General features: G+C 37.4%; 2 protein-coding genes across 5 annotated transcripts in view; both read left to right on the forward strand.

Annotated features, from left to right (window-relative positions):
* Lamp3 (lysosomal associated membrane protein 3) overlaps positions 1-20,419 on the forward strand; it is a 33,276-nt gene extending 12,857 nt beyond the window's left edge. Inside the window, exons 5-6 of one of the 4 annotated variants that reach the window (XM_057765067.1) lie at positions 479-649; positions 20,172-20,419. In XM_057765067.1, the coding sequence (XP_057621050.1) occupies positions 479-649; positions 20,172-20,404 (404 nt within the window). In that variant the 3' untranslated portion in view covers positions 20,405-20,419. Of the gene's footprint in view, positions 1-478; positions 650-3,277; positions 3,413-11,577; positions 12,423-20,060; positions 20,126-20,171 lie in introns of those variants that run through there. The other 3 variants (XM_057765070.1, XM_057765071.1, XM_057765068.1) reach the window with 3 other exon arrangements.
* A 4,215-nt stretch (positions 20,420-24,634) lies between these two features.
* LOC130871310 (olfactory receptor 2L13-like) lies at positions 24,635-25,573 on the forward strand. The gene has a single exon (XM_057764665.1). It carries the CDS (start codon positions 24,635-24,637, stop codon positions 25,571-25,573), a length of 939 nt encoding a protein of 312 aa, XP_057620648.1.
* The last annotated feature ends 1,548 nt before the right edge of the window (positions 25,574-27,121 follow it).

Raw genomic sequence — 27,121 nt, forward strand, 5'->3', positions numbered from 1 at the left:
TGGACAGCAAACAGGAAGAGTGGGATACATTTCCAAGGATGGGTGCAGCTTCCCTCCTGGACTGATCGAGTCTCACGGTATGCAGATGCTCCATTTGTGGACTTGTCTGTGTTTGTTCTGACTCACTCTCATGCACTATATGTGTTAGGACAATCTTACTCCTCTTTCTCAAGTTTTTAGGAAACTCTATAGCCTCAGGAAGTGACAACTCTGTCTCCAACAATGTGAAGGAATCCAGAGGAAAAGTACTCAGTTCACTGTTGCCAACACTTCACATAAATTCCAACCAGGGCTACAGAAAAAGCTTGCGTACCTAGAATGTTGTTTTCATGAAGAAAAGATGGCAGAACTCCAAGGGCACACCACCTGAAGGAAGGTGACTAACGTATAGCAATACATTAGCAGGCCAGTAGCACCTGGAACTCAACTAATAGTGTCAGGATTCTTGACTATATCACATTTTATTTTTTCTCCTCAGAGAAGACTTACCAGGGCATGAAACATACTATGATGCTGTTTGAGACAGTAGTTGGGCATTCCTTCAAGTGTGTGAGTGAGCAGAGCATCCAACTGTCAGCTCAGCTTCAAATGAAAACAATGAACATCCGTCTCCAAGCCTTTGATTTTGAAGGAGACGGCTTTGGAAATGGTAAGTTAACCATCCTTAAGTCACAAGCAGCCTTCAGAAATGCAGGGCCAGTTCCAAGGTGTGTTTGTTCTGAAGCTGCTAAGGGACCAGAGCACATGACTTATTATAATAGAATAACCCTGTGAAGCTCTAAGAATTGTGTTATTATATAGTATATATGTCATATATGGTATAGATATGGCACACACACACACACAAAACTAAATGCATGTCCGCTACCTTACTTCAGTAGGATGACTCTTAACTGATGAAACATTAAACACACACACACACACAAAGAGGGCACTGTGAGCACCTCTTGTAAATGTTGTTAAAGACTAAATAACTCTAGCATGTTTAGAGAACACTTTAAACATTTTCACTGAGATTTTTTTTCTTTAAGATTTCATAATAGATTCTTCACACCTGCAGAGAGCATAAAACAGACTGTACTTTTTCCACATTCAGGAAAGAAATAAATTATGTTAGGGTACTTTTTTCTGGAATATAAGGCATTTCATTGGACATTTCTCCATAGCCAGTTTAGTTCATACCTGACTTTTTCTTTGCTTTTGAACTACTACACAGAACTTGCCTGGTACTTCAAGGGGTGGAAACTAGCACTTAGATGAAGGCCAGGGCAAGGCAAGTCACTTTTTAGAAAAGCTCTTGTCTTAGTCACTGTTCTTCTGCTGTGAAGAGACACCAGACCACAACAACTCATAAAAGAAGGCGTTTAAGTGTTTCAGAGGGTTAGTCCATTTTCATCGTAATGCGGAGTATGGAGGCATACAGTAGGCATGGCCCTCGAACTGAGAGCTTTACAACCTGATCCATAGGCAGCCGAGAGAGAAAGAGAAAAACTTGGGTTTGCCATAGGCTTTTAAAGCCTCAAAGACTACCCTCAGTGATGTACTTTCTCCACCAAGACCACACCCACCCCAATAAGGCATATCTTCTCCAGTAAGGCCCCATTTCTAATCCTTTTAATCTTTCTCAAACAGAGTCACACACCAATAACTAAACATTCAGATATATGAGCCCCTGGCAGCCATTCTTATTCAAATCACAACCTTTTTTCATGTCTGAGAACAGTGTTATTAGGACTTCTACTTCTGACCAGAAAGATCATAAACCACCTAAAATAATTTTCCTAGAGGAACTCAAAAAACATTGTAAATTACTTTTCAAGCATCGTGAATAGAGGCTCTGTGTGAACTTCTGATATGAATTTTACTTTGGGCTCCATTCTAAAACTAAAAATGTGTCTAGAAAAAAATCTTCTCATTAGGCAAATAAAGAATTCAGGTGTTGTTTGTGTTGGATCCTGTGTCTTTGAAAGTTTTCTCTGAGTCTTCGAGTTTCCGCATCTGCTTGGTGCCATTGCCATAGGGTTCATGTAAGTAGGCATCACTACAGCTAAGCTGTGGAAGGCTGGTCTTAGAGGATCTGAGATCTAGGAAATATTTATTTCTTTGCAAATTCACCATGAAAATTTGAAAAATCTCTAACACTAATCATGAGGCTTCAGCATAAGGTAGATACTTGCTTTTTTACTTGTGAAGAACCTCTGTGAAGCAGGAAAGGTCTGGTGGATAAAACTCTTCCCATGTCTGGATACCATTACTAATGCTCACAGGCAGATGTATAAGAGAAAAAAGCATCATCAAATGTTGTAATAAGAGCGGCGGGGCTGTCTTCCACCACCCGGCTGTCCGCACGACTAGCTTATGCCCCGAAATAATTACGTGGAAACTGTATTCTTTTAATCACTGCCTGGCCCATTAGTTTTAGCCTTTTATTGGCTAGCTCTTACATATTGTTTTAACCCATTTCTAATATTCTGTGTAGCACCATGAGCTGGCTTACCAGGAAAGATCTTAACCTGCATCTGTCTGGAGTTAACTCCTCCATCAATCAAAGGAAAAAAACCACATCATCAATTAAAGAGACCCTGGACAAGAGAGAAATGCTTTTTTACTCTTTCCCTGCTTCCACCTTTCACTAAACTTTCACACCCTACTCTTCTGTCACCAAAAGAATTCTCTTTCAGTCACTGCTTTAGCTCCAAGTCCTCATTCCTAGATTTTGTAATTCATTTTTTTAAATGATGCTCAAGTGGAAAAATAAATGCCATTCTGTAAACACTACATTTTTTTTACCAGAAACAGCCATTTTTTTTAAAAAAGTTACTGTGAATGGAATTTAAAAAAAAGTATGTGTAAGGACCATGAGTACTTAAAGAGAACAAGATTAACACAATGCTGATAGTGAGGGGTGGAACAAAGGAGGAAAATTTTCTATATTTTCCATATTTTCGCCCATTATTTTGAGCAGGAAGTTCATGCAATTTGGCAACTATTCCATGATTACCACTCATTTATGAAATGCACTTGTTCTTGAAAGTTTCTTAGCTCTTTCCACATTTTTGAGGGGCGGAGGGAAGCATCTGGAAGACTCAAGAGAGCCTGAAAAGCCCCTAAACATACCCAGAGTACTCAGAAACACCCATTTCCTTCTAAAACAGGAGGTGTTGATGAAAAAGTAAATGCGAGGGCCTGCTTTCTCCTAAGTGATTCAGCTAATAGCACACACTTGGCTTGGAGAGACGTGACCTCATTTGTCCTATGTCAAACACTTTTTCTTTAGGCTCCAGCTACGCAATGTCAAGGGCCCTTCTAAAGCTCTGCAGACCAGAGTGGGAGGTGTTGATCCGCGGGGCAGCTCATCATCTTAAAGAACAACTACATTAGACTTTAACCTATTTTGTGGAAGTGGTATCCACACCAGATGGGAACAAGAGGCAGAGCTTAACACGAAGACTAGAGCAATAAGGTGTTTTGTAAAATTGTAATCTTCATTTCTACCATCTTTAACAAGTTCTTTCAGCTGATAGACTTCTGTTATCTATCCCCACCAGCATAAACTGTTCTCCATGTTAACTTAAACGAACTTTCTGGTAGCCGTAAAGAGGAGGGGCTTTATTTGAATAGCTAGTATACCAATACTTGGATGTGTTCATTTCTCACAGTTTTGCTTACTTTCTTCAGTACAGAGTAGAGGGTCAGCTGATGCAGGCTCCTAACTCTGTCTCCCTCTTCTCATTCACTATACATACACCCACTCGACAAAACTTTCAACAAGTGGACAGAATTCTGTAGGTGCCTCTTTCTGTCTGGAATAAGTAAGAGTCGTTTGCTTCATAGTCTTCCTTTTCAAACCAAGGATAGAAAATAGAAAGAGCAAACATAGGGATGGAAAGAAGTGAGCTGCGAGTCTTACCACACAACAGGATAACTCGAGCCCATAGCTAGTTCCCAGACCATTTAAAAACGAATAGATTCCAAAACCTCAAGGAATTCATTGACAGAGTCCCAGTACAATGGTGATAATGAGTATAAGTCACTCACATATTATCCAAGAAAATTGAATTTCTGGATTGACATGATAAAGTGTGAGCAAAACGAAAATAAAGTGCATGGCCACTGGTAGAACCACTGCAGAAAATGTAAGACTACATTGAAGCTAAAGAATGAAGTATTAGGGTTATTGCTTTGCTAGGCATGACATAGCAAAGTGCCACAGGCTGGCTGTCTTAAGAAATAGAAGTTTATGTTCTCACAGTTCTAGGAACTAAGAACAAAGATTAATATGTTGGGCAGCATTAGATTCATTTTCTTTTATTTTGTTGGGAATAGATTTTTTTCATACAATATATTCTATTTATGGTTTCTTCCCCCTCTAATCCTCCCAGTTTCTCTTCCTTACTCCTCCCTTCCAGATCCAAACCCTTTCCCTCTCTCTTTAAAAAAGAAATAGGCATCTAAGGAATAATAATACACTATAATATGATATACTATGAAATGACACAATACAACAAGATAAACCAAAATCAAACAAATCAGAATATTACAAAACAAACAAGACAAAGAGCCACAGAAAAGGCACAAGAAACACATATAGACACAGACACACATACATAAGAATCCCATAAAACCTGCAACTGGAAGCTGTAATATATACACAAAGGACCTGTAAGGTTAAAAATAATTTCTAACTTATATAATGAAGCAAAGGACCCCCAAAGATGTTGAGTTCATTTTCTGTTTGCCATCTACTCTTGGACATCAAGCCTATCCTTAAGAGTGGTTTGTTTCCCCAGTGGAAAAAAAATCTAAGTTTTATTTGCAAGTGGCTTTTGACTGGAGATGGTTTCTAGCTTAAGGATTGGAGTATGTCCACTCCTCCTTTCAGTTCTAGGACACCATATGGTCCAGGCCCTTGCAGTCCCTGTGCATGCTGTCTCAGTCTCCATGAGGTCATATGCACAGCTATAGTGATCTGCCTTGGTTCATCTGTGCTCTCCATCCCTTATGACTTCCATTCTTTCTTCTTCCTCTTCTGCAGAGTTCCCTGAGTCCTGAGAGGAGGGATTTGATGGCGACATCTCTTTTAGGGCAAGGTTTACCCAGGTTTCTTATTCTTTGCATATTGTCTGACTGTAGGTCTCTGTATTTGTTTCCACCCGCAACAGAAAGAAGCATTTCTGATGATGGCAAAGCAAGGCATGGATCAATGGGTATAGAAGAAAGCCATGAGAAGTCATTTTATTGTCATGTTATTTTGGCAGAACATTTTGGTTTTTCCTTAAGTTCCTGGGATATCTAATCTCAGGTTCTTGGCCACCCAAATAACACTGAAGATGGGTTCCTTCTCATAGCCTTAACTCAAATCAGATAGTGTTTGCTCACTCCCACAAGTTTTGTGCCACCATTGCACTAGCATATCTTGCAATCCGGTCACGCTTGTAGATAGAAGGGTGTGTAACTTGGTTGGTGTTTGCCTTTCTCCTTTGGTAGCATGTAGAACACCTTCCAGTACCATAAATATTAATTTGTAGGGGTGAAGGCTCTGCGTATTCCATTCCTGGCATGGGAGGTTTCACTTGGTGGCAAGAGATGTCTATTTGGGGCTTTGTCTACTCCATTTTTTTTTTAGTGATTTTATGGATCTCAGTTTTTGGAGGCCACTGCTGTAGTCACTTTTTTATTGTTGTGAAGAGACATTGTGACCAAAGCATCTCTTATAAAGGAAGTGTTTAATTTGGGGCTTACTTACAGTTTCAGAGGCTTAGTTCATTATCATTATGGTAAAGATAATGACGGCAGGTAGGCATGGTGCTAGAGAAGTAGCTGAGAGGTATATCTTTAACTATAAGCAGAGAGAGAGAGAGAGAGAGAGAGAGAGAGAGAGAGAGAGAGCCAGACAGAGAGAGAGAGAGAGAGAGAGAGAGAGAGAGAGAGAGAGAGAGAGAGAGCCTGAGCCTAGCATGGGCTTTTGAAATCTCAGAGCCCACTCCTAATGACACAGATCCTCCAATAAGGCCACATCTATCCCTATTAGGCCACACCTCCAACCCTTCTAATCTTTTCAAGTAAGACCACTTCTTGGTGACAAAGCATTCAAATGTATGAGCCAATGGGGGCCATTCTATTCAAACAACCACAACCAACAGTAGCCTTGGCAATAGCCTGGGTTGTTTTGGGGTTCCTGTGGAATACCGTAAGTCCAAGAAATTGATTAACTATAACCAATTTCTGACTGGTCTCCATTAGTTGCTCGATAAAGGTTCTATGATGACAATTATGGTAGTCATTAATCTGATTACAGGGGAACACCAGTTTAGCACCCTCTCCACTATTGCTTAGGGCCTTAGTTGGTGTCATCCTTGTGGATTTCTGACAATTTCCCTAGTGCCAGGTTTCTCCCTAGTCCCATTATGGCTTCTACATATCTCTTTCCTTGCTCTCCCTCTCTGTTCTTTCCCCATCTTAATGCTCTCATTCGCTCATGTTCTCCTTCTCCTCCTTCCCCTTCTACCTTCCCCATCCCTGTCTGCCCTCCCTCCTCCCACCTGCTCCCAATTTTCTCAGGAGAATTTGTCTATTTTCCTTTCCAAAGGGGTCAATATATGTCTCTTTTAGGGTTCTCCTTTTTACATCATTTCTCTAGAGTCATGAACTACAGGTTGGTTACCCTTTGCTGAGTACATATCGTATTTGTCTTTCTGGGTCTGGGTTACTTCACCCAGGATGTTTTTTTCTAGTTCCATCTATTTGCAAGCAAATTTCAAGATGACATGCTATTTTTTAAAATTTATTTATTTATTTATTTATTTATTTATTTATTTATTTATTTATTTTACCACTGAGTACTACTCCATTGTGTATATTTAACACACTTTCTTTATTCCATTCTTTGGTTGAAGGGCATCTAGGTTGTTTCCAGGTTCTGGCTATTACAAATAATGCTGCTATGAACATGGTTGAACAATGTCCTTGTGACATGATTGTGCATCCTTTGGGTATATTCCAAAGAGTGGTATTACTGGGTCTTGAGGTAGAATAATACCCAATCTTTGGAGAAACTGCCACACTGATTTCCAAAGTGTCTGTACAAGTTTTTCCTCCCACCAGCAATGGAGGAGTGTTCCTCTTACTTGGCATCCTCTCCAGCATAAGCTGTCAGTGGTGTTTTTGATCTTAGCCATTCTAATTGCTGTAAGATAGTATCTCAGATTTTTTTTTTGATTTGCATTTCCCGGATGGCTAAGGATGTTGAGCAATTCCTTTAGTATCTTTCAACCATTTGAGACGCTTCTGTCGAAAATTTCCATTTGGAACTATACTCCATTTTAATATTGGATTATTTGGCTATTTTAATGTCTAGTTTCTTGAGGTCTTTATATATTTTAGAGATCAACCTTCTGTCCAATGTGGGGTTGGTGAAGATCTTTCCCATTCTGTAGACTGCCTTTTTGTCTTATTGACCATGTCCTTTGCCTTACAGAAGCTTCTCAGTCTCAGGAGGTCCCATTTATTAATTGTTACTCTCAGTGTTTGTGCTGTTGATGTTATATTTAGGAAATTGTTTCCTGTGCCCATGCACTTAAGGCTACTTTCTACTTTCTCTTCTATGAGGTTCAGTGGAACTGGATTTATGTTGAGGTCTTGGATCCATTTGGACTTAAGTTTTGTGCATAGGGATAGACATGGATTTCTCTTTATTCTTCTACATGCTAACAACCAGGTATGCCAGCATCATTTGTTGAAGAAGTTTTCTTTTCTCCATTGTATAATTTTAGCTTCTTGGTCAAAAATCAGTTGTTTATAGGTGTGTGGACTAATATTAGGGTCATAGATTTGATTCCATTGGTCTACCTGTCTGTTTTAATACCAATATCAGGCTGTTTTAATTGCTATAGCTCGATAGTAGAGCTTAAAGTCAGGAATGATGATGCCTCTGGAAGTTCCTTTATTGTACAGAATTGTTTTGGCTATCCTGGGTTTTTTGTTTTTTCCATATGAAGTTGAGCATTGTTTTCAAGGTCTGTAAAGAATTGTCTTGGGATTTTGATAGGAATTGCACTGAATCTATAGATTATTTTTGTAAGAATGTCATTTTTATTATGTTGGTCCTACCTATCCAAGAGGATGGGATATCTTTCCATTTTCTGATATTGTATTCAATTTCTTTTTTCAAAGACTTAAAGTTCTTTTCATACAGGTTTTACACTTCTTTTGTTAGTATTACAAAATATTTTATGTTATTTGTGACTATTGGAAGGGGTGATGTGTAGCATGGTTAATAAAAACCCAGAGACAGAAATTAGGATTCAACATGAAGGCCAGAAAAGCAAAACAGCTGGCCACTGGCTCTTACCTCTACCTCAGTCAGGATGGTGATCCTGACTCCAGAAATCTCAGAATGAGATTGTGTGTAAGAGATGTCTCCTCCCATCTTATAGTCTTCTCTAGTGCTGGGATTAAAGGTGTGCACCACTACTGCCTGGTTTCTTTAGCAAATTAGTGTGTCTACTGGTATTAAAAGTGTGTGTCCCCACTGCCCGATCTGTAAGGCTGTTCAGTTCGACTGTTTTACTCTCTGAAGTTAAGGCAAGGTTTATTTATTAATAATCAGATAAAATATCACTACAGTGATGTTTCTCTGATTTCTTCTCAGCCTGTTATCATTTGTACATAGGAGGGCTACTTATTTTTTCTGAGAAGATCTTGTATCCTGTCACATTATCAAAAGTGTTTATCAGTTGTAGGAGTTCCCTCATAGGATTTTGGGGGTCAATTATATATACTATCATATCATCTGAAAATAGAGAAAGTTTTACTTCTTTTTCAATTTGTGTCCCTTTGATCTCCTTTTATTGTCTTATTGCTCTAGCTAGAACTTCAAGTACTATGATGAATAGATATGGAGGGAGTGAACAACCTTGTCTTGTTTCTGATATTAGTGTCATCTCTTTGAGTTTCTCTTCATTTAATTTGGTGTTGAATGTTGACTCGATGTATATTGCATTTATTTTGTTTAGATAAGTTCCATGTTTCACAGATCTCTCCAAGACCTTTATCATAAAAGGGTGTTGGATTTTGTTGAATACTTTCCAGTATCTAATGAGATGAAAGATCCCAACTTTCCAAAGTCCCAGAGGCTTAAAAATTTCAAGCACCTTAAAAGCTCAGTGTCTTTAAAGAATTCAAATGTTTTTTTTTAGAAGTTCAAATCTTCTCTAAAATACCGAGTCTGTAGAAATTTTAGAGAAACTATTTGAAATTTCTTAAAAACTCTAAAATATCTTTACTGTGGGCTCCAAAAATGTAAGTTACATACCTTCTTAGTCCAGGAGGAAAGAGCCAGGTCAGAATCACAATCAGATCAAAGAGAAGCAAAAGTCAAATAGTATGAAGATCAATGTCAGATGTCTTAATCGCACCATCTTCTGCACTCTGATGGGTGTGTAACAAAGCACACAGAGAATGTTTCATTGGGTCAGGCTGCTCTACTCCTCAGATGCTATTGTCCTTGGTGGTCATCCAAGCATCTCTAAAATGTTGAGGTGTGCACGACAGCTGAACTGTACCTTCATCAATAGCCTTTGCTGGGCTCTCTTCGGGAACAGTGACTTTACCAATGCCAAGCTGCTGTCCATGGTTCCTTCATGTCTTCAAAAACATCATCCAGAGATACTTTTTTTTTTTAGTTTCTAATTTTCTATTGAAAATATCTTCTTATACACTATAATTTGGTTATGATTTCTCCTCCTCCAACTCCTCCTAGACACTTTTCCCCACCTCTTCTCCTACCCAAATCCATGTTCTTTCATAAAAAAAACCCCAGGTATCTAAAATAGTAATAAAATAAAACCAGATGAAATAAAGACAAATACACTGGAATAGGGCAAAACAAAACAAAACAAACAAAAAACAAACAGAAGAGAGTTAAAGAAATAGCACAAGAAACTCATAGATGCAGAGATACAGAAATTTGCACATATAGAAATCTATAAAACCACAAACCATAAAATCATAAAATGTGTGCTACCTATACACAAAGACCTACCTTTAAGGTAAAGAATAATAAAAAATAAAAACTCTGAAATGCCACTGAGTTATTTTGTATTGGTCACCTACTGCTGGGCATGAGGCCTGCCCTTAAGTGTGATTTGTATACCTTGTGAGACTCCATTAAAGATAACTGATTTTCCCTTCACAAGCTCTTGGAGGAGGAGGCTTGTGGAGGCATGTGTCCCCTTCCTCTCTCAGTGCTGCGACCCCATTTGGCTTGGATCTGTGCAGGCCGGGTGCATGCTGCCACAGTCTCTGTGAGTTCATGTGTGCATGCGTCCTGTTCTGTCAGGAAGACATTGTGTCCTTGGCGTCATTCGTCCCTGTAGCACTTACTATCTTTCCATTTCTCTTTTTCTACATAGTTCTCTGAGCCCTGATAGGAGGGATTTGATGGAAACATCCCATTTAGCATGTTCCAAGGTCTCTCTCTCTCCATATTTTCCACTTGTGGGTCTCTCTATTTTCTCCTATCTACTGCAGGAAGAAGCTTCTCTGATGATGACTGAGCAAGTCCCTTATCTATGAATACCACAGAATGTTGCTAGGAGTAATTTTATTTCTGCATTCCTTTAGCAGAACAGTAGTATTTGGTTTTCCCCTAGGTACATGATCTACTTAGTCTCAGGTTCTTAACTAACTGTATAGTAACACTATATAGTAACAAGTATATAGATATTAGTTAGTTATTTCCCCAAACTTTGACACCTACAAGACTATTTTATGTTTTCAAGTTTGGCTGCCAGCACAAGGTACAGCCTTGGCCCGCTCTCGATCACAGATTTTGTGTGCTGACCCTGAATAAACACTCCCAAAAGATTTTACTTAAATGATACTTGTCTCTCTCTCTCTCTCTCTCTCTCTCTCTCTCTCTCTCTCTCTCTCTCTCTCTCTCTTATCACTGATGATTCTTTAGACCACTACAGATTATCCCAGGAAAGGAAAGTTTTCTCCTTAGTGGTCTTGTTTTCTTGTTAATCACAGTTATTTTTTCATCTCCAGCTAGCCAGAACCACATATTCTTAATTCAAATTTTCATGTCATGTTCCCAAGAGACTTTTTGCTTCCATCCAAAACTTCACAAGCCAGGCTTCTGTCATCTGTATTGCTTTCTGATTCTCTTTCCAGTTCCCCGAACGTCACATTAATATCTGAATATCAGTGGCTTTTATAGCACAAAGTACCAACTTTTTCCACACTCCTCTACCCAAACAACATGGCCCAGGTCTGTCTCAACAGTCATGCACTTTGTGGTACCAAGTTCTCTCTTAGTTGAATGAAGAAATGAAATAAAAAGGAGGACATGATTGCTTTTAGGTATGATGGTGGAGAAGGTTTATTATAGATAAAGGGGGACCACAGACAGAGGCAGGACTGACTTATGCGACAGAGTTTTAGTCCATTATTGTAAAGTACTACTCATAAAATATATTTTTTAATTCATCCATTTATTTTAAATTCCTGTTTGCAGCCTCTTGTAACATCATCACCCAATCTTACCTGTTCTGTTGTATTTGTTTTCTCTTGTAGTGGATGAGTGTTTGTCTGACTACACAGTTGTGCTTCCTGTGGTTGGGGCCATCGTGGTCGTCCTCTGTGTTGTGGGTCTGGCTTTCTACAAAATCCGGCAAAGGCATCAGTCAATGGGATACCAGAGAATCTAATTTATAACCAAAGGAAAGGGGAATAGTGAGGTTAAAAAAAATTCTATTATTTCCAGCATTTTGGAGGCTTCTCTTATTTGCTACCATCTACTAAAACCAATGAGTGATTAAAAATTGAAGCAGCATATCAATTATGAATTTTTTGTTCATCTCATGAAAGATTAAGAAAGATATTTAAAAGTATTTTCTAGGTTTTGTAGGAAAATTTTAACAATTAAAATGAATATTTGGGATACATTGAATCAACATAATGTACAAGTGGTAGGTATTTAGAAATTATAAACCAAAATAATTGATTTTAATTAGTCCTACCTGTGTTTGCCTAGAGAAATCCATTTTAGCATTAATATTTTCATTGAAAAATATTTCACTGGATTTTCTTACCCTCTGTATTGATTTGATGAATGTGTGTTTGACTTGATACTTACCTCCCTTCCCATTTAAATGTTTTTAGTTATCAAAAATAACAACATATCCCATATTGCTTAGTTTTTTACATGAAAGCAACTTATTTTTTCTTCATAACTTTTTCTTCATAATTTTTTCTTCATATTTTTTTGCTTTAGAATTAATAGAGACTAAAAATTAGCTGTCTGTAGACATAAAAATAAAGCATCAATCATTCCAGCCCTTAGTTAAACAATACGCATGTTACCATAAGAAATTTTCTTTAATCTTCATAATTTATAGAAAATAAAATCTGCCACCAATCATTTGCACTGGACTCTTTTTCTTCCTTCATTCATTCATCAGAAAACAAGATGAGAACTGAAACTCATGTAGGGCTGCTGTGATCTCTTCTGTACATCTGGTCACAACAGAATGACACAAGTTCTGCCAAAACTTTTTGTACCCATATCTGCTTCATTTCTATAGGAGAACGGATTTATCTAAAATAATCATTGGGTAGATGAAAGGAAGACTGCAGATAATGAAAGTGCCCATCTTTAACAAATCTTTGGCTTCCTTGGAGACTGTCGGGCCCTATAAGACATGAGTCAGTTCCTCACTTTAGTAAATGTGCTTGCCTATAGCTATAAAGATAAGAGAAAGAAATATATTTCTCAAGGTATTTATTACTATTTTTTCTCATAGCATATTAGTCAGGGTATTAAATATTAGAGTGGCTTATAGGCAGCTGTCTGCATAGTCCAACAATGCTGTCTGTTGACAGAAAGGCCAAGAATATGGTAGTTCTTTATTCTATGAAACTAGATGTCTCAGCAGTCCCAGTCTGTTGGTAGAGTCCTGATGCATTCCTGGATAGCTGCTGGTCTTCAGTCTGCATTGGAATCCTGAAGAAGTAGGCTCTAATACCTCAGCAGTAGGATAGGTGAACAAGCCAGTGAGAGTGAGGACAAGAAAGCAAAAAGTAAAAGCTTCCTTTTTCCATGTACTTTTCTATGGACTGACAGGAAGGTGTGGCCAGATTTAGGGTGGTTCTTCCCACTTCAAATGATATAATCAAGGAAATCCCTCACAGGCATGCTCAACTGCTTGGTATTTATGTGATTCCAGATGTAGTCAGACAGATAACCGAGATTCGCCATCACAACCCTACCCTTTGTCAGCTTGACACACAGTTATGTTTTAAGTCAATTTTAAAATGAAAAATCTGGCCCTATAAATTCAACCCATCTTATCCTTTGTTTCACTTGAGATAGGTTCCAATTTCTAGGAATTAAACTTCTGTCTCTTAAAGAGGTCAAATTGAATGCCAAGATTTTGGAGTAATAATAGTTACCTCTGCACTTGTGTCCAGTAGTCCTTCAGTTACAATTTTATTTACTTGCACTGTCAGCTTTTGTCTTTGAGCATTTATAGAAGCCTGACAGAATATACATTTCTTATCTTCTTTTGGAATTTTTGATTCACTCACCACATTTATTCCATCATCCAGAACAGCATGGCTTTTGACAGAAGGCACTGGATTTTAAAATTTTTTTGTGAGACATGTCCTCCACGGTAACTGGGAATGACTGGACCATGTTTGATCTGAAGGCCTGCAAGAGGCCATCCAAGGAGTTTCCCAATGGAAGCTGATTGCCTTGTTTTTCTTTTGTTGATCTACATTCATTGGTCCAATGTTGGTCTTTGCCTCATCTTCTATATAATCCAGAAGATTGAGACCTTCTATTTTTTTCATTCCCAGTGGAGTTATTATTTCTAGTAATTCCTTCTTTACATTCTCAGATGTTCTATTCTACCACAGTTAAAACATTTGGCATTTTGATGTCTTCAAATGACAAACCTTAATATATTCAGTAACTTTATAGCAATTTCCAAATGATAAAGAATCTGTAAAAGCTCATTGAACTCCTGTGTCAATGTTAAATTTAAGGAAGTTTGAGGAAACACTAGTCTCATATGGCATGCATTGACCTTTTATGAAGCAAATGTTAAACTCATGGTCAATTTAAAATAGAATTATCTCCCAAAGATGGTATAGATTTGGTTGAAACTATTAAAGAGCCTGGTCCACAATTACAATGGAGTACCTGGTTCAGAGAAGAGGTTAATACTATTGAACAACAGTGTAAAGCTAGAGGTATGGGAATTTACCTAGATCAACTTGTTTGTGAAGGAATATAAAAAGGCAATCTCTATATGATGGCCACATCCTAGCTTTATTCCATGCAGTAGCTTTGAATTCTTGGGACAGAACTGAAGAAGTATGAAAACGAATTGAATCATTTACTGAAGTCGTACAGGGCCCAAAAGAAACCTTTGCAGCTTTCTTACAAATATTGACAGTAGTAAACAAAATAAAACCAAGTTTAGAAGCTAAACAAATTATAATTGAATCTTTGGCTTTTGAAAATGTTAATTCTCAATGCAAAAGGATAATTAGGCTTTTAAATGCAATGTTAGCATTTAAAATTCCACCTTTGGAGGAATGGATCTGAGATACAGCTTATATTAAATCTCATTATCATGATGATATATGGATAGGAGAGTTGATTTCTAGAGTTTTGAGGAAAAATTAAAATGTTAACAATTATAGTGTTGGCAAACATGGGATTGTAAACAGGGTGATCCTAGAAATAATGCTTTTTTTTCTGAACATATTCTAAGCAGAACGCCTGTCATTTCTTGATTATGCAGAAGATGTGGCAAAGGCAAACCTTGGGCTAGTGAATGTAGATCAACAAGAGACATTCAAGACCTTCTTTGCCTTTACAAAACTCCTTGAGGGATTGCTCTCAGGCCCTATGCTAAATCCAGTTCAATAACTTCCTGCCATCATTGAGGAAACTCCTTCTCAGAGCAATTAAAGAACCTAATGCCTATTGTTTTTGTTTTTTGTTTTTTCCCCCAATGCTTACTGTAAGAAACCATTCTAGTCTGGATAATAGAACAGCTATAGAAGAGAGAACAAAAATTTCAGGAGAGAGCATAAAGTATTTTGGCACATTTCTATAAATACTTGTCTTTATACCCAGATTTAAGTGTTGGTCCCAACTCCTCTTAAGGGAGGTTTTATAAGTAGTAGAGACCCTTATTGAAAAACTACAATTGGTTCAAGTACAGAGATCACCTGACAGTGGTGTGCCTAGCCTCAATTGATACATCTGCAATGAAACTCCTGGGCATAAGACTCAGGGCACATCATAGAAGATATAGTAGAACAACTATAAGAGTCAGCTAACCAAGTGTGAGTAAGTGACAGAGAAGCTTCAGCATTGAGACCTCAGCAACATGGCTGCCTAATCAAGATCTGGACAGGAACATCACTAAGAGACATGCTAAGATGAAAGGGAAATTACTCATTGGTCTCCACTCTTAGATAAAAAACTGTAGGCAGCTAAGTGATGCAGAGATCATGAAAAGTAGTTTTCTCACACGGAGGAGCTCTCCAATTCATTATTTAATAACATATGGTCAGTTCTATAATTATGCATCTGGAAACTGAATGGTCTTAACTTGTCAATATGACTATAATAATGCACATATATATATTTATCATTATATATGCATATACATGCATCATTATAGTCAACAATGATGATTATGGAGGAGGACAGTAGATTAGCAAGCAGTGATTGCAGCATGGGAGAAATATGTGTAAGGAACTGCAATGAATGAAAATGATTCGATAATATTTTCATTAAAACGTTAAAAAATCATTTTTTTGACAGGCTAGAGAGATGCCTCACTGATTATGAACACTTTGTGTTCTTGAAGAGGATATTGGTTGAGTTTCCAACATCCATGTTAGATGGCACACAACTGCCTAAATCTTCAGCTCCAGAGATTCACCTGCCTTGTCCTCTTGAGTGCTAAGATTCATGGCATGTGTCACCATTCCAAGGTCCCAGAGTAATTATTTGTGTAAAGGAACACATGAAGTAAGCACAGAGTGAGAGGCTGGCATATCTGGGGAGCAAGGGAGTGGAGATTTGCTCTAGGTTTCTTTCTTTTTCTGTGATAAAGACCTTGACCAAATGCAGCTTATGCCTTGTTTACAATTGATCACCTGAAAAACTCAAAACAGGAATGAATGGTAGAAAAAAAGGAGTCAGCAACTGATGCAGAAGACATGCAGGATTACATGCTTGTTATCAATGGCTTGCTTAGTTTTCTTTCTAATACAACACAGGACCACATATGGAGAGGCAACATTACCCATTGTGACTCTGCTTTCACATGCCTATCATATAGAAAGAAAATACCCCATAGGGGAATTTGCCTACAAATCAAGCTGGTGGGCCATTTCTCAATTGTGATTCCCTAGTCTCACATGACAATAGATTATGTAAAGTTGACAAAAAGTCAAGCTAGCATTAATATCATCTGCACTGGATTGCTGATGTCCATCAAAAATTATACTGCCCTATGCAAAATATGGATCTAAACTTATGATCCCAGACATTTGGAGGCATGGATACATTGAGTAAAATGCCATAATAAAAGACATTAAGAAAAAAATTAAATATAAAAATTTGTTGTTAAGCCGGGCGGTGGTGGCGCATGCCTTAATCCCAGCACTCAGGAGGCAGAGGCAGGCGGATCTCTGTGAGTTCGAGGCCAACCTGGTCTACAAGAGCTAGTTCCAGGACAGGAACCAAAAGCTACGGAGAAACCCTGTTTCGAAAAATCAAAAAAAAAATTGTTGTTAATAAAGTGAGCACTTATAGTCAATTTTTAAGTGCTCATTGAAAATGGCTACTATTTTATTTTTTTCTCTCTAATTCTCAACCAATCATCTAGTGAACTATTCCAAATTGATATTTACATCAATTATGTGTGTTGTAACACTTAGCCTCCTACTCTGCCCTCATGGCTCCAAGATCATGGATATCATATCTTAACCAGGATCAGGCATGTGGAAAGTTGTTACTTTGATAGTCTTTTCTGAAGGACCACTTTACCCTGAATACCAGAACCCAATTGTTCTTAAGACATTGTAAAGGATCTCTGCCTCATTAAGCCCTTAAGATTATTGAACTATCCAGTGAGAAAAAATTTGTTACCTTTCTTTGATTCTTTCATAAATCAAATCTCTTGAAATCCATAATCCTCACTACTCCACCTTATGCATGAACAGTTTCAACCTCTATAAAGAAAAAGTTCAGTCATTCATCAGAGACTCAACTTCAATACACTGATTTTATCTAAAAGATCTAATGTCCATATGCTATGAAGATGGTCCTATTTCAGGGAAGATAGGAAAAGGTAAAGGTGAGAAGAGATGGGCCCAGTGCAAAAGTGAGGGGGATGAGTTCAGGCCCCAGCAGGGTTGTATCGTGTACCATGAGTACACACAATGCTGAGCACGTAGTGCAGAAGGAAGCAGGCTGATTGATACCTAGTAAAGCTGAATGAAGGTTATCCCTGGCCTTATTTTTAAATTTAAATTCACTCTTTTCTGGGTGAACAAAGGAATAAGAAAGTGCATCGATATGTAGATGAGATAAAAATTGCTAGGATATACAGAAAAGCCTTCAGAGACTCAAGAAATGTTGACATGTCAAAAACTACCTTAGACTACAAACTTGAAGTAAGGTCTGTCACCATGGTTTGATCATTTTCAGGCATATTTCAGTGTTACATATTTCAGTGTTATGTATTTATGAACCAAGCATGCACAGTAAGGAACTGAGAAGGTGATTGGTCTATGTAGACTTTCTAGGCAATGCAATGGGTACCACTCACCAGAGAAGTTGTCCATTAAAGGCAATAATATGCATCTATATGCATTCATTACTTCTGTACTAGTAACACTAAAAAGGGAATGTAACTGGTAAAATATTACACCCTATCACTCCCATGACTAATATTTATTGAGTAAACATTCAATATTTATTTGAATAATGCTTATTCAATAACAAACTCTCACCTATTTCTATAATGACACCCAGGGCACAGATAAATATCTTAAATATAATAAATGTTCATTAATGTATGTTGTCTGAGGTTTCTGTTCAGTCCAGTTCCTGAAAGAAATCACACAGAGGTCTACATTATAAACTGATTGGCTCATTAGCTCAGGCTTCTTAACTCTTCTAACTTATATTAGCCCATTATTCTAGTATATGTTAGCCACATGGCTCGGTATCTTTTTCAGTGGGACAGGTGACATCTTCCTTCTTCTGTGTCTGGGCAGGACTCACACCTGCAGAGAAATACACTTCCTCCTTCCCAGATTTCTCCTGTTCTCCTTGACCCGCCTCTATTTCCTATCTGGTTGTCCCACCTATACTTCCTGCCTGGCTACTGGCCAATCAGCATTTATTTAAAATATAATTGACAGAATACAAAATTGTCCCACACAACTTCCCCCTCTTTTTATTTATAAACAAAGGAAAATATCCATAGTCCTTTTTTTGGGGATGTGGGTATAGTATTCCAGGCTACTTCCTGCTTGTTGGGGTACTGATAATTTTATGGGGACCTAAAAAAATTTTGAATTATGATAAAGTCCTGACTGGAGTATGCAAGTCTTGATCATCTCAGGCAGCAATCTTGAGCCTGTTCTGGATGTAGAACTCTGACTTGTGGGCCATCAGCTCCTACCAGAGATTTCTCAGGTGGTCTTCCTTGATCAAACCTGATTATTCTAACTCAGAATGAATCCACAGCCTCTCTTTTCCTGTGAAAACAATAGCAAAACATTTTCTCCAAAGTAACATACCTTTTGACTTCAATTTTGGAGTCATGGTATTTTCAAAATACCTATCTTTGATTAATTCAGCAGCATTTATAAGCAAATATCTTTTAGCAGCTGTTGCTCCTTCCTCAGCATTCAAACAATTCAAAGAGAACATAGTAATGTACAGAATGCAAATTCTCTGTGTATTTTTCATCTTAACGTGCCTTTATTTTAACCTCCATTTCTTTTTTCCTTTCTTTCTTTTTTATTATTACTTAAAAAATACCAATCCAAATTACTACTCCCTCACCTATTGTCTAGATCAATATTTTAGTATATGTGTATTCCTTTGGGGCCCATATTTTAAAAATGAGAGACATTAATACATATTGACTAACATCTCTTACAGGTTTCAAATCATATTCTGGAATATTGCAGTGCATTTTTGGGAAATCCATTTCTGGAATAATACAGATTCCTTAGTTTATTTTTAGGCATCCTGTGATTGTAGGAGTGGCATTTGTCATGTATTTTCTCCTCTAAGTTCAGAACTGAGCTACCTCAGAGAAACCAAGTCAGAAGAAATGGCCAAGGCTTTGTCTCTGTAGATTCAGAGACAAGGGATCAATTAGAAGAAAAAAGAGAAGCATCTCTGACTTGCTGATCCAAGGATGCACATATAAAATATAGCATTATCATTCTGTCTTTCACTAATGTAGTCTATGAGAAATGAATCTAAAATGTTTCCTGTGTTTCATTTAAAAAATAACTAGTGGGAAATGATGCTTTATCTGAGCAATGAGCTTGTACGTATTTGAGGAGGATTAATGATTTTCTCTTCCTCTCATCGAGAATATTTGACTAGTAGATAATTCTTGAAAGTTTCTTTCCTTGTAGTTTGGTGGAACAAGGAGCTCTTGTCTAAGAAGCAGATTTTCATCTTTCAGTTGAGGCTGCTCCACAGTGAGATAATTATGTGGGGAACTTGGTAGTGGATGGGAACAAACAGGGAAGGTGAAGACTTCTCAAGACACACAGAGACTGTCCAAAGGGAACTGCTTTATTGTAAATATACATTTTTTTCACAAATACAAACACAAGTGTAAGATACTTGGATAAACTAAGTTCAGAAGACATTATTGTGTATAGTTGGTTTAGGTTAGAATAAGTAGGGATAACTTGGGGGAGATTTTAAATGTTTTCAGGTTAGTTTAAAATGCTGACATGGGATGTACTCACTCATATTTGGTTTCTAGCCATAAATAAAGGACATTGAGACTATAATTCGTGATTCTAGAGAAGCTAAATAAGAAGGTGAACCCAAAGAAAAACATATAAGCATCCTCCTGAATATTAACCTTCATCAGGCGATGAAAGAAGACAGAGACAGAGACCAACATTGGAGCACTGGATTGAAGTCTCACGATCCAAAGGAGGACTAGAAGGAGAGAGAGCACGAGCAAGGAACTCAGGACCGCGAGGGGTGCACCCACACACTGAGGCAATGGGGATGTTCTATCAGGAACTCACCAAGGCCAGCTGGCCGGGGTCTGAAAAAGCATGGGACAAAACCGGACTCGCTGAACATAGCGGACAATGAGGACTACTGAGAACTGAAGAACAATGGCAATGGGTTTTTGATCCTATTTCACATAATGGCTTTGTGGGAGCCTAGGTAGTTTGGATGCTCACCTTAATAGACCTGGATGGATGTGGGTGGTCCTTGGACCTCCCACAGGGCAGGGAAACCTGATTGCTCTTTGGGCTGAGGAGGGAGGAAGATTTGATTGGGGGAGGGGGGGAAATGGGAGGTGGTGGCAGGGAAGAGGCAGAAATCTTTAATAATTAAATAAATAAAAAAATAAAATGCTGAGAGAATTGATGTAAATATATTTGAAATCTACAATGTGCTGGTTCTGAAGACTGCGACCTAAGTAAAGTCTAAATTTTTCTGGTCTTGTGGTTTCTCAAAAGCTAAGATGTGCAATGGAGGAAATAAGTGGACCCTTCTGGAGGTCATAATATATACTCATTAAGGCTCATGGTCTTGGGAGTACCCTGGAGTTTTTAAGACTAAGCAGAGACTCTGATATTCAATTTCATGTTTCGTCTTGTGCTCTGTAGAGGTCTTGCCAACTGTGTCCTTGTTATGTTTTTATACCTGTGACTTTGACAAAATTAATCTATCATTCTGAAATTGTAGCATTCCTGTATAATAGGATTCTCCACTCCAGAACTTTAAAGAACTCTGTTTTTCATGTCTTTTGGAATGATCAAGAGACCCAACATTACATCTGCCTTGCAGCCACTGGAAGATATAAAGGTAAAGTAATCAAAATACAATTCTTTTTACATCTCTGTAATAAATAAAGCCCACACAAAATACTGAAATTGTTTGGTCTTCAATGTAGAGATTTTTGCTCTGATTTAATGTTTTAGATATTAAACCTAGAGTTTCAGGTATCTGGCATCCTGAAAATAGCGGTTTCCTAAAATTACCTGCCAAAATGACAGTTTATAAACTTTGGGAACAAAATAATTTCTGCAATAATTCTTTTCCAAAGCATGTTTATGAAACAGTGAGAAATGATCTAAGAGCATACACATGTATATTCCTTTTATTGAAAACAAATGTGTAAAATATAAGTTTAGTGCAGGTTCCATGCTCAAAGATGGCTATTTGAAATGCCTCCTGAAAGGACCTATGGAATGTTCTTTCCTCTGCAGTTAAATCTTTGTTCAAGGCTGTAAAAGAAAGTACCTGTATGAGGTTTCTCTTTATTTACAAGTTATAATGCAGAAGACTGATTTTTTAACTATTAACTGTTTTCAGCTTTGTCTGTATGAGCAATTGTAATCTATCCTTTTAAAGAGTGATGTTCTTTTCATTTTAACAGGCACACAGGATGAGAGCTTGCTATAACTAAGTGCTGTTCCAGGGAGTAAACACCAGTGGATCATCAGTCAGGAGCCTATGTTCAGATAGGCAGCCCACTGCTATAACGAGTTCATGTGTGAGTGGCTTTTTGGGACATGTGGCTCTTTTTCTCATATCCAGATCACTAACCAGAAGTTCTTCTTCTATCTAATTAATATTTTCTGTGTGGTCTGCATCACAGTTCCCTTCTGAATAAGAACATTCTGGATATGTTTGAGGAATGTACCTAAGGGCACATCATTCTCCCTGGTCTACCATCTTATTCAGATCAGATTCCAAGTCCTTTCCCCCCTATACAATTGCTCTGGCACCTTCCCTTCACAACCAATATTCTCATTGTTTTTGTCCTCATTGACTTTTCCCCCCAGGCCTTTTTTTTTTTTTTTTTTTTTTTTTTTTTTTTTTTTTTTTTCTTTCAAGACAGGGTTTCTCTGTGGTTTTGGAGCCTGTCCTGGAACTAGCTCTTGTAGACCAGGCTGGTCTCGAACTCACAGAGATCCGCCTGCCTCTGCCTCCCGAGTGCTGGGATTAAAGGCGTGCGCCACCACCGCCCGGCCAGGCCTTTCTCTTGTTCATCAGAGAAGTGAGCTTTACAGATCCATGCCTACATGATGCCTACAAATAGTGGCTTGGGGGCAGGCTCCAGTCCATCTGTTTCTTTTCCTTTGTGTACTGTTTTTCTTTTAGGAGGACTTACCATGCAACAACAGGTCATATACTTTAGTGTGTTTTTCTATTTTTGGTATCGCCTTGTTTATTCGTGCTATAGATTACACGACATTGCATGGCTTAATGAACAGAGCTTGCAGACATCTAGGAACATTGGTGGTGTTTTGAAGGTATACAATAAAGTTGGTGACTTTTTTATTTATACTTCCTGCTTATCAATCAGTTTATAGGCAATTATGCTTGAAACGGAATAAGGAAACACAGGATTCTTCTGCTGTCATATTTAATCTATGCTAAGTAGTTCTGTGGTTCTAAGAAAGTGGCATCTGGCATGTTCTTGCACATGCATTCCTCATTATCAGTATTACTTTTTCAGTTAAGTATAGAACTGCATTTCTATTTTTCTGTGACATGCTCTGCTTTACATTGCTTCTTTGCTCATCATGGACATATAGAATGCTAAGTGATCTATTACCACATGTAGTAGTTTTCATAAAGTACCGTTTACTTTTCTTTATTGCTGAACATTATCAGTAACCCAACTTTAACATCGAGGCCAATAACCTTGTCAGGTTGTGTTGTCAGTATATCTCCTAGATAGAAGGGCACACATATGTAAAGCACGAACTTTTATTCTGAGGACAGGTAAGAGAAGAAAGATAACATGTGTTAGAGAGATATGGATTTTGAATGGTTGCTAATGCATGAAGAAGAACCAGGGGACACATAACAGCAGTAGGAGACACCGTTATTGAAACAATTCCTACACTGAGTAGGCAACATTTCCCCTGCAGGAACAGTCATTCATTTTATCCTTTGTAGATAACATTTTTATATTTCTGATTATGATATATCAGATTCATTTTTTCATTTCCTCTAGCCAGGCTTTACCATGTACTTTTCTTGCTCTCTTGTAAATTCAATTTGTTGTTTCATGGAAAAATGATCATTTTTGCAAACATATACATACCTGAATCATTATGTAGACTGAAGATGTTGTGTTTATATATTTAGAAATATATAACTGTAGACATATGTATATGCACCAATTGTTAATTTAATTTTTGTTTTAATTATTTATTCTAAATATGGCTAAAACTTCTGTTTTATTTTCCTTAGTTAAATAAATCCAAAGTGTGTATGTAAAATATGTGTGACATAAACAATAAAAAAAACCAAGGCATTACTTTGTTATTTGGGCTACTGAGATGGCTCAGCATGTAAAGATGCTTGCCTCCAATCTGATTATCTGAGTTTGATATTCAGGATGGAGGAAGGAAACCCACCCTTCCAATGACATTCTATCTTCCATGCAAGTACCATGGCATGTATATACTCTCAAAACACACATAAGTAAGTAAATAAAAATGTAACAATTTTTAAAATATTTGTGAGTAGAAAGTCAAGAATTTACTACTGTGCATTTTCTTTTCCAATAAACAGGTTTTTAAGAATTTCAGAGTAAGAGGAGAAAGCAATGTAGATAAGCAACATTTATACTATTTGGAAATATTTGTACATTATTCACAATTGTAAATTATAAAAATTACATATTATTCAATGTGTGATATTTATCATGTTTTGTTGTATAAATGCTTCAGTTATAACTGTGTATAAGTTGATATTTGTAAAATCTACACAAACCAAAGTTCCACTTATGGAGCAAGTACAAACAAATAGCATCTTATGATTAGTGTGAATCTAAACATATACAAAACCTTTTAGTTCCAGAACAGTGAATTGGGTATTATTTTTAGAAAGACAATGATTTATTAGAGAATTTATGAGGCAGAGTACCAAGGAGCAGATCCCTGGGATCTGTCTACAGTATGGCCAGTTATGGGAATGAGGCCAGGAAGCAAGTGTTGCAGATGATAGAGGCTTTTTTAGTTTTAACAGGTGGGTTGATGATCTTATGTAATGGTCTTGCATGGGATTATCTATGAGAAAATGTATGAGCTATCTTATTCATGTTGCCACCCTTAATTTTAAATTGACCATACAGGAATCTCTAAATTGAGAACTTGGCCAGAGGCAGGACAGAAGGAATATTCAGCTCATATTTCAAAATAAGTTCAACAGAAGGAGGGTACTCCAGGAAGAACAATTCAGTGCAAGCATTCATTACAAGCCAGTTCCTCTTTATGCTCTTTTTCTATTTCATCTGATAAGTATATTTTACATTTAGGTCCCGTTTCAAGAAAGATAAAGCAACATATTTTAATGGAGAAATGGAATCAGAGCTCAAGTGATTTCTTTTTGTTGGGGTTGTTTCCCCAAGACCAAGTTGGCTTACTGCTTTTGCTAATCATCATCTCCATATTCCTTGTGGCCTTGCTTGGAAACTCAACTATGCTTCACCTCATTCGTGTGGATCCCAGGCTCCACACACCCATGTATTTTCTACTCAGTCAGCTCTCTCTCATGGACCTGATGGATATCTCTGTCATTGTTCCCAAGATGGCATTCAACTTCCTCTCTGGCCAGAAAAGCATTACGTTCCTGGGCTGTGGAGCTCAAGCTTTTTTCTTTCTGACCATGGCAGGTTCTGAGGGCTTGCTCCTGGCTTCCATGGCCTATGACCGTTTTGTTGCCATCTGCCACCCCCTTCATTATCCTATCTGCATGAGCAAAATGATGTGTCTGAAGATGATTATAGGATCCTGGACACTTGGCTCCACTAACTCTTTAGCACATACAATCTATGCCTTTCATATTCCTTACTGCCATTCTAGGTCCATTAACCATTTCTTCTGTGATGTCCCAGCTATGCTGCCCCTGGCCTGTATGGACTCTTGGGTGTACGAGTACATGGTGTTCGTCAGCACAAGCCTGTTTCTCCTACTTCCTTTTCTTGGCATCACAGCTGCCTATGGACAGGTCCTTTTTGCTGTCTTCCATATGCGCTCAAAAGAGGGAAGGAAAAAGGCCTTCACCACGTGTTCAACTCACTTAACTGTGGTGACATTTTATTATGCACCTTTTGCCTACACTTATCTTCGACCTAGGAGTCTCCGTACACCCACAGAAGATAAGATTCTGGCTGTCTTCTACACTATGCTCACCCCCATGCTCAACCCCATCATCTACAGCCTGAGGAATAGCGAAGTTCTTGGAGCCATGAAAAGAGTCGTTGAGACATGGTCTTTCATGAAAACTTGATCTTTTCCTGACTGTTCTTCTTTCCTTTCTCCTGGACAATGTCAGATCAGTGCTGTATACTGAAAATGTAATGTACGACACACATGTTATATATACCTTTCTGGTAATTCATTAACATATTTAAATCACAACATTACAGTCAATTATTTTAATGACAGATATTAGACAAAGGAATAATATACTAACAGAACCTGAGATACACTTGAGTGTAATGTAATATGGATATGACTTGAGCTGATATTGATGCATTGTTTCTACAAAATTAACCTAGATTGTTGCTTTGCTCAAGTTCTTTGCCTTCACTGTTTTCTATATTAAAAGCCTGTGTATATTGAGTATTTACAACACATTGCATTTTCTACTTATCTCATTCAAGTGACCAATATTTACATGTGGTCAGTGTCTGTTATGTAAGAAAATAGAGCAATCTCAAAGAGCCATCTCAAAGTCTTGAAATGTTTAAAGAAGATCCAATTTTACCAGTACAAAGTACTACCTCATCCCATGTAGAATGGTCATTATAAAAAGATAATGGTTATCAAATGTTGTTGTGAGTAGAAGTATGGGGAACTTGTATCCACAGTTTATTGAGATGTGAATTAACACTGTCCTTTAGGAAGAGTATGTTTTGCCACCAACATAAAGGAAAAATTATGGAATTTGTCAACTCCCCCTACTAATCTAAATTGGAATAGAATAAAGTTTAAGTGTTTTGGAGACATTTCCCCCCTACCACTTACTGAAGTGCTTTTCCCATTAGTCAGAATAGGTTATGGTATGCTCTGTAGATGAATAAATATAGGTAAACTTAATGCCTCATAATATCAAAAGAGAGGATATTGAATGTATTCTTGCCAAGGAAGTAAAATGTTTTAAGTATAAATTGACTAATCATCCTGTTTCCAACCATGTACAGCATTCACCATGTATAAAAAGTGACATGGTACCTCATAAATAGGTACACTTATCTTTGGATGAATCATTTATGATATAGAGTACATATTCTGGACATCTTTTCTAATGTCTTTATGTAAGACTATTCTAGAGGATCTTAATTGGTTTAGAAATTTTTTTGTTTCTATTAAACACTGAAATGAAATGACAGTCAAGAGTATATGCTATTTATATACATTTTACTTACCTAAAACTTTTTTTGTTCATAGTGGATAATCTTTTTATATATAGTCATATACAGTTTTGCAGGTATTTTATTGAATATTTTAAAAAATATATTTAGCAAGCTTTTGGTCTGTTTTCCCCAGATGTTGTTATATCTTTACCTTCTTTTGGCAGTAAAGTAATACTAGCATTGTAGGAGGTATTTAGAAATGCTTCTTTCTATTTTTTTTGAATTTTGAAGACTAGAGATCTTCAATGGAATTCCAGTAGATTTCTTCTGTGCTTCTTTCTGGCCCAGAACTTGTTTTTGGTTGGGAGGATTTTATTACTATTTTAATTTCCTCATTTTTTTATGGGTGTGTTTAAATTTTTGTGGATTCTTAATATTGTAAAATTTTGTGGATTCTTTGGTACATTGTATGCACCTAG

Source organism: Chionomys nivalis, chromosome 3 (assembly GCF_950005125.1).
Source record: "Chionomys nivalis chromosome 3, mChiNiv1.1, whole genome shotgun sequence".
In the NCBI taxonomy this organism is placed as follows: Eukaryota; Metazoa; Chordata; class Mammalia; order Rodentia; family Cricetidae; genus Chionomys; species Chionomys nivalis.

What these genes read in the sequence shown, in the direction of transcription:
- LOC130871310 (XM_057764665.1), top strand. Translation starts at nt 24,635, where the DNA reads ATGGAGAAATGGAATCAGAGCTCAAGTGATTTCTTTTTGTTGGGGTTG.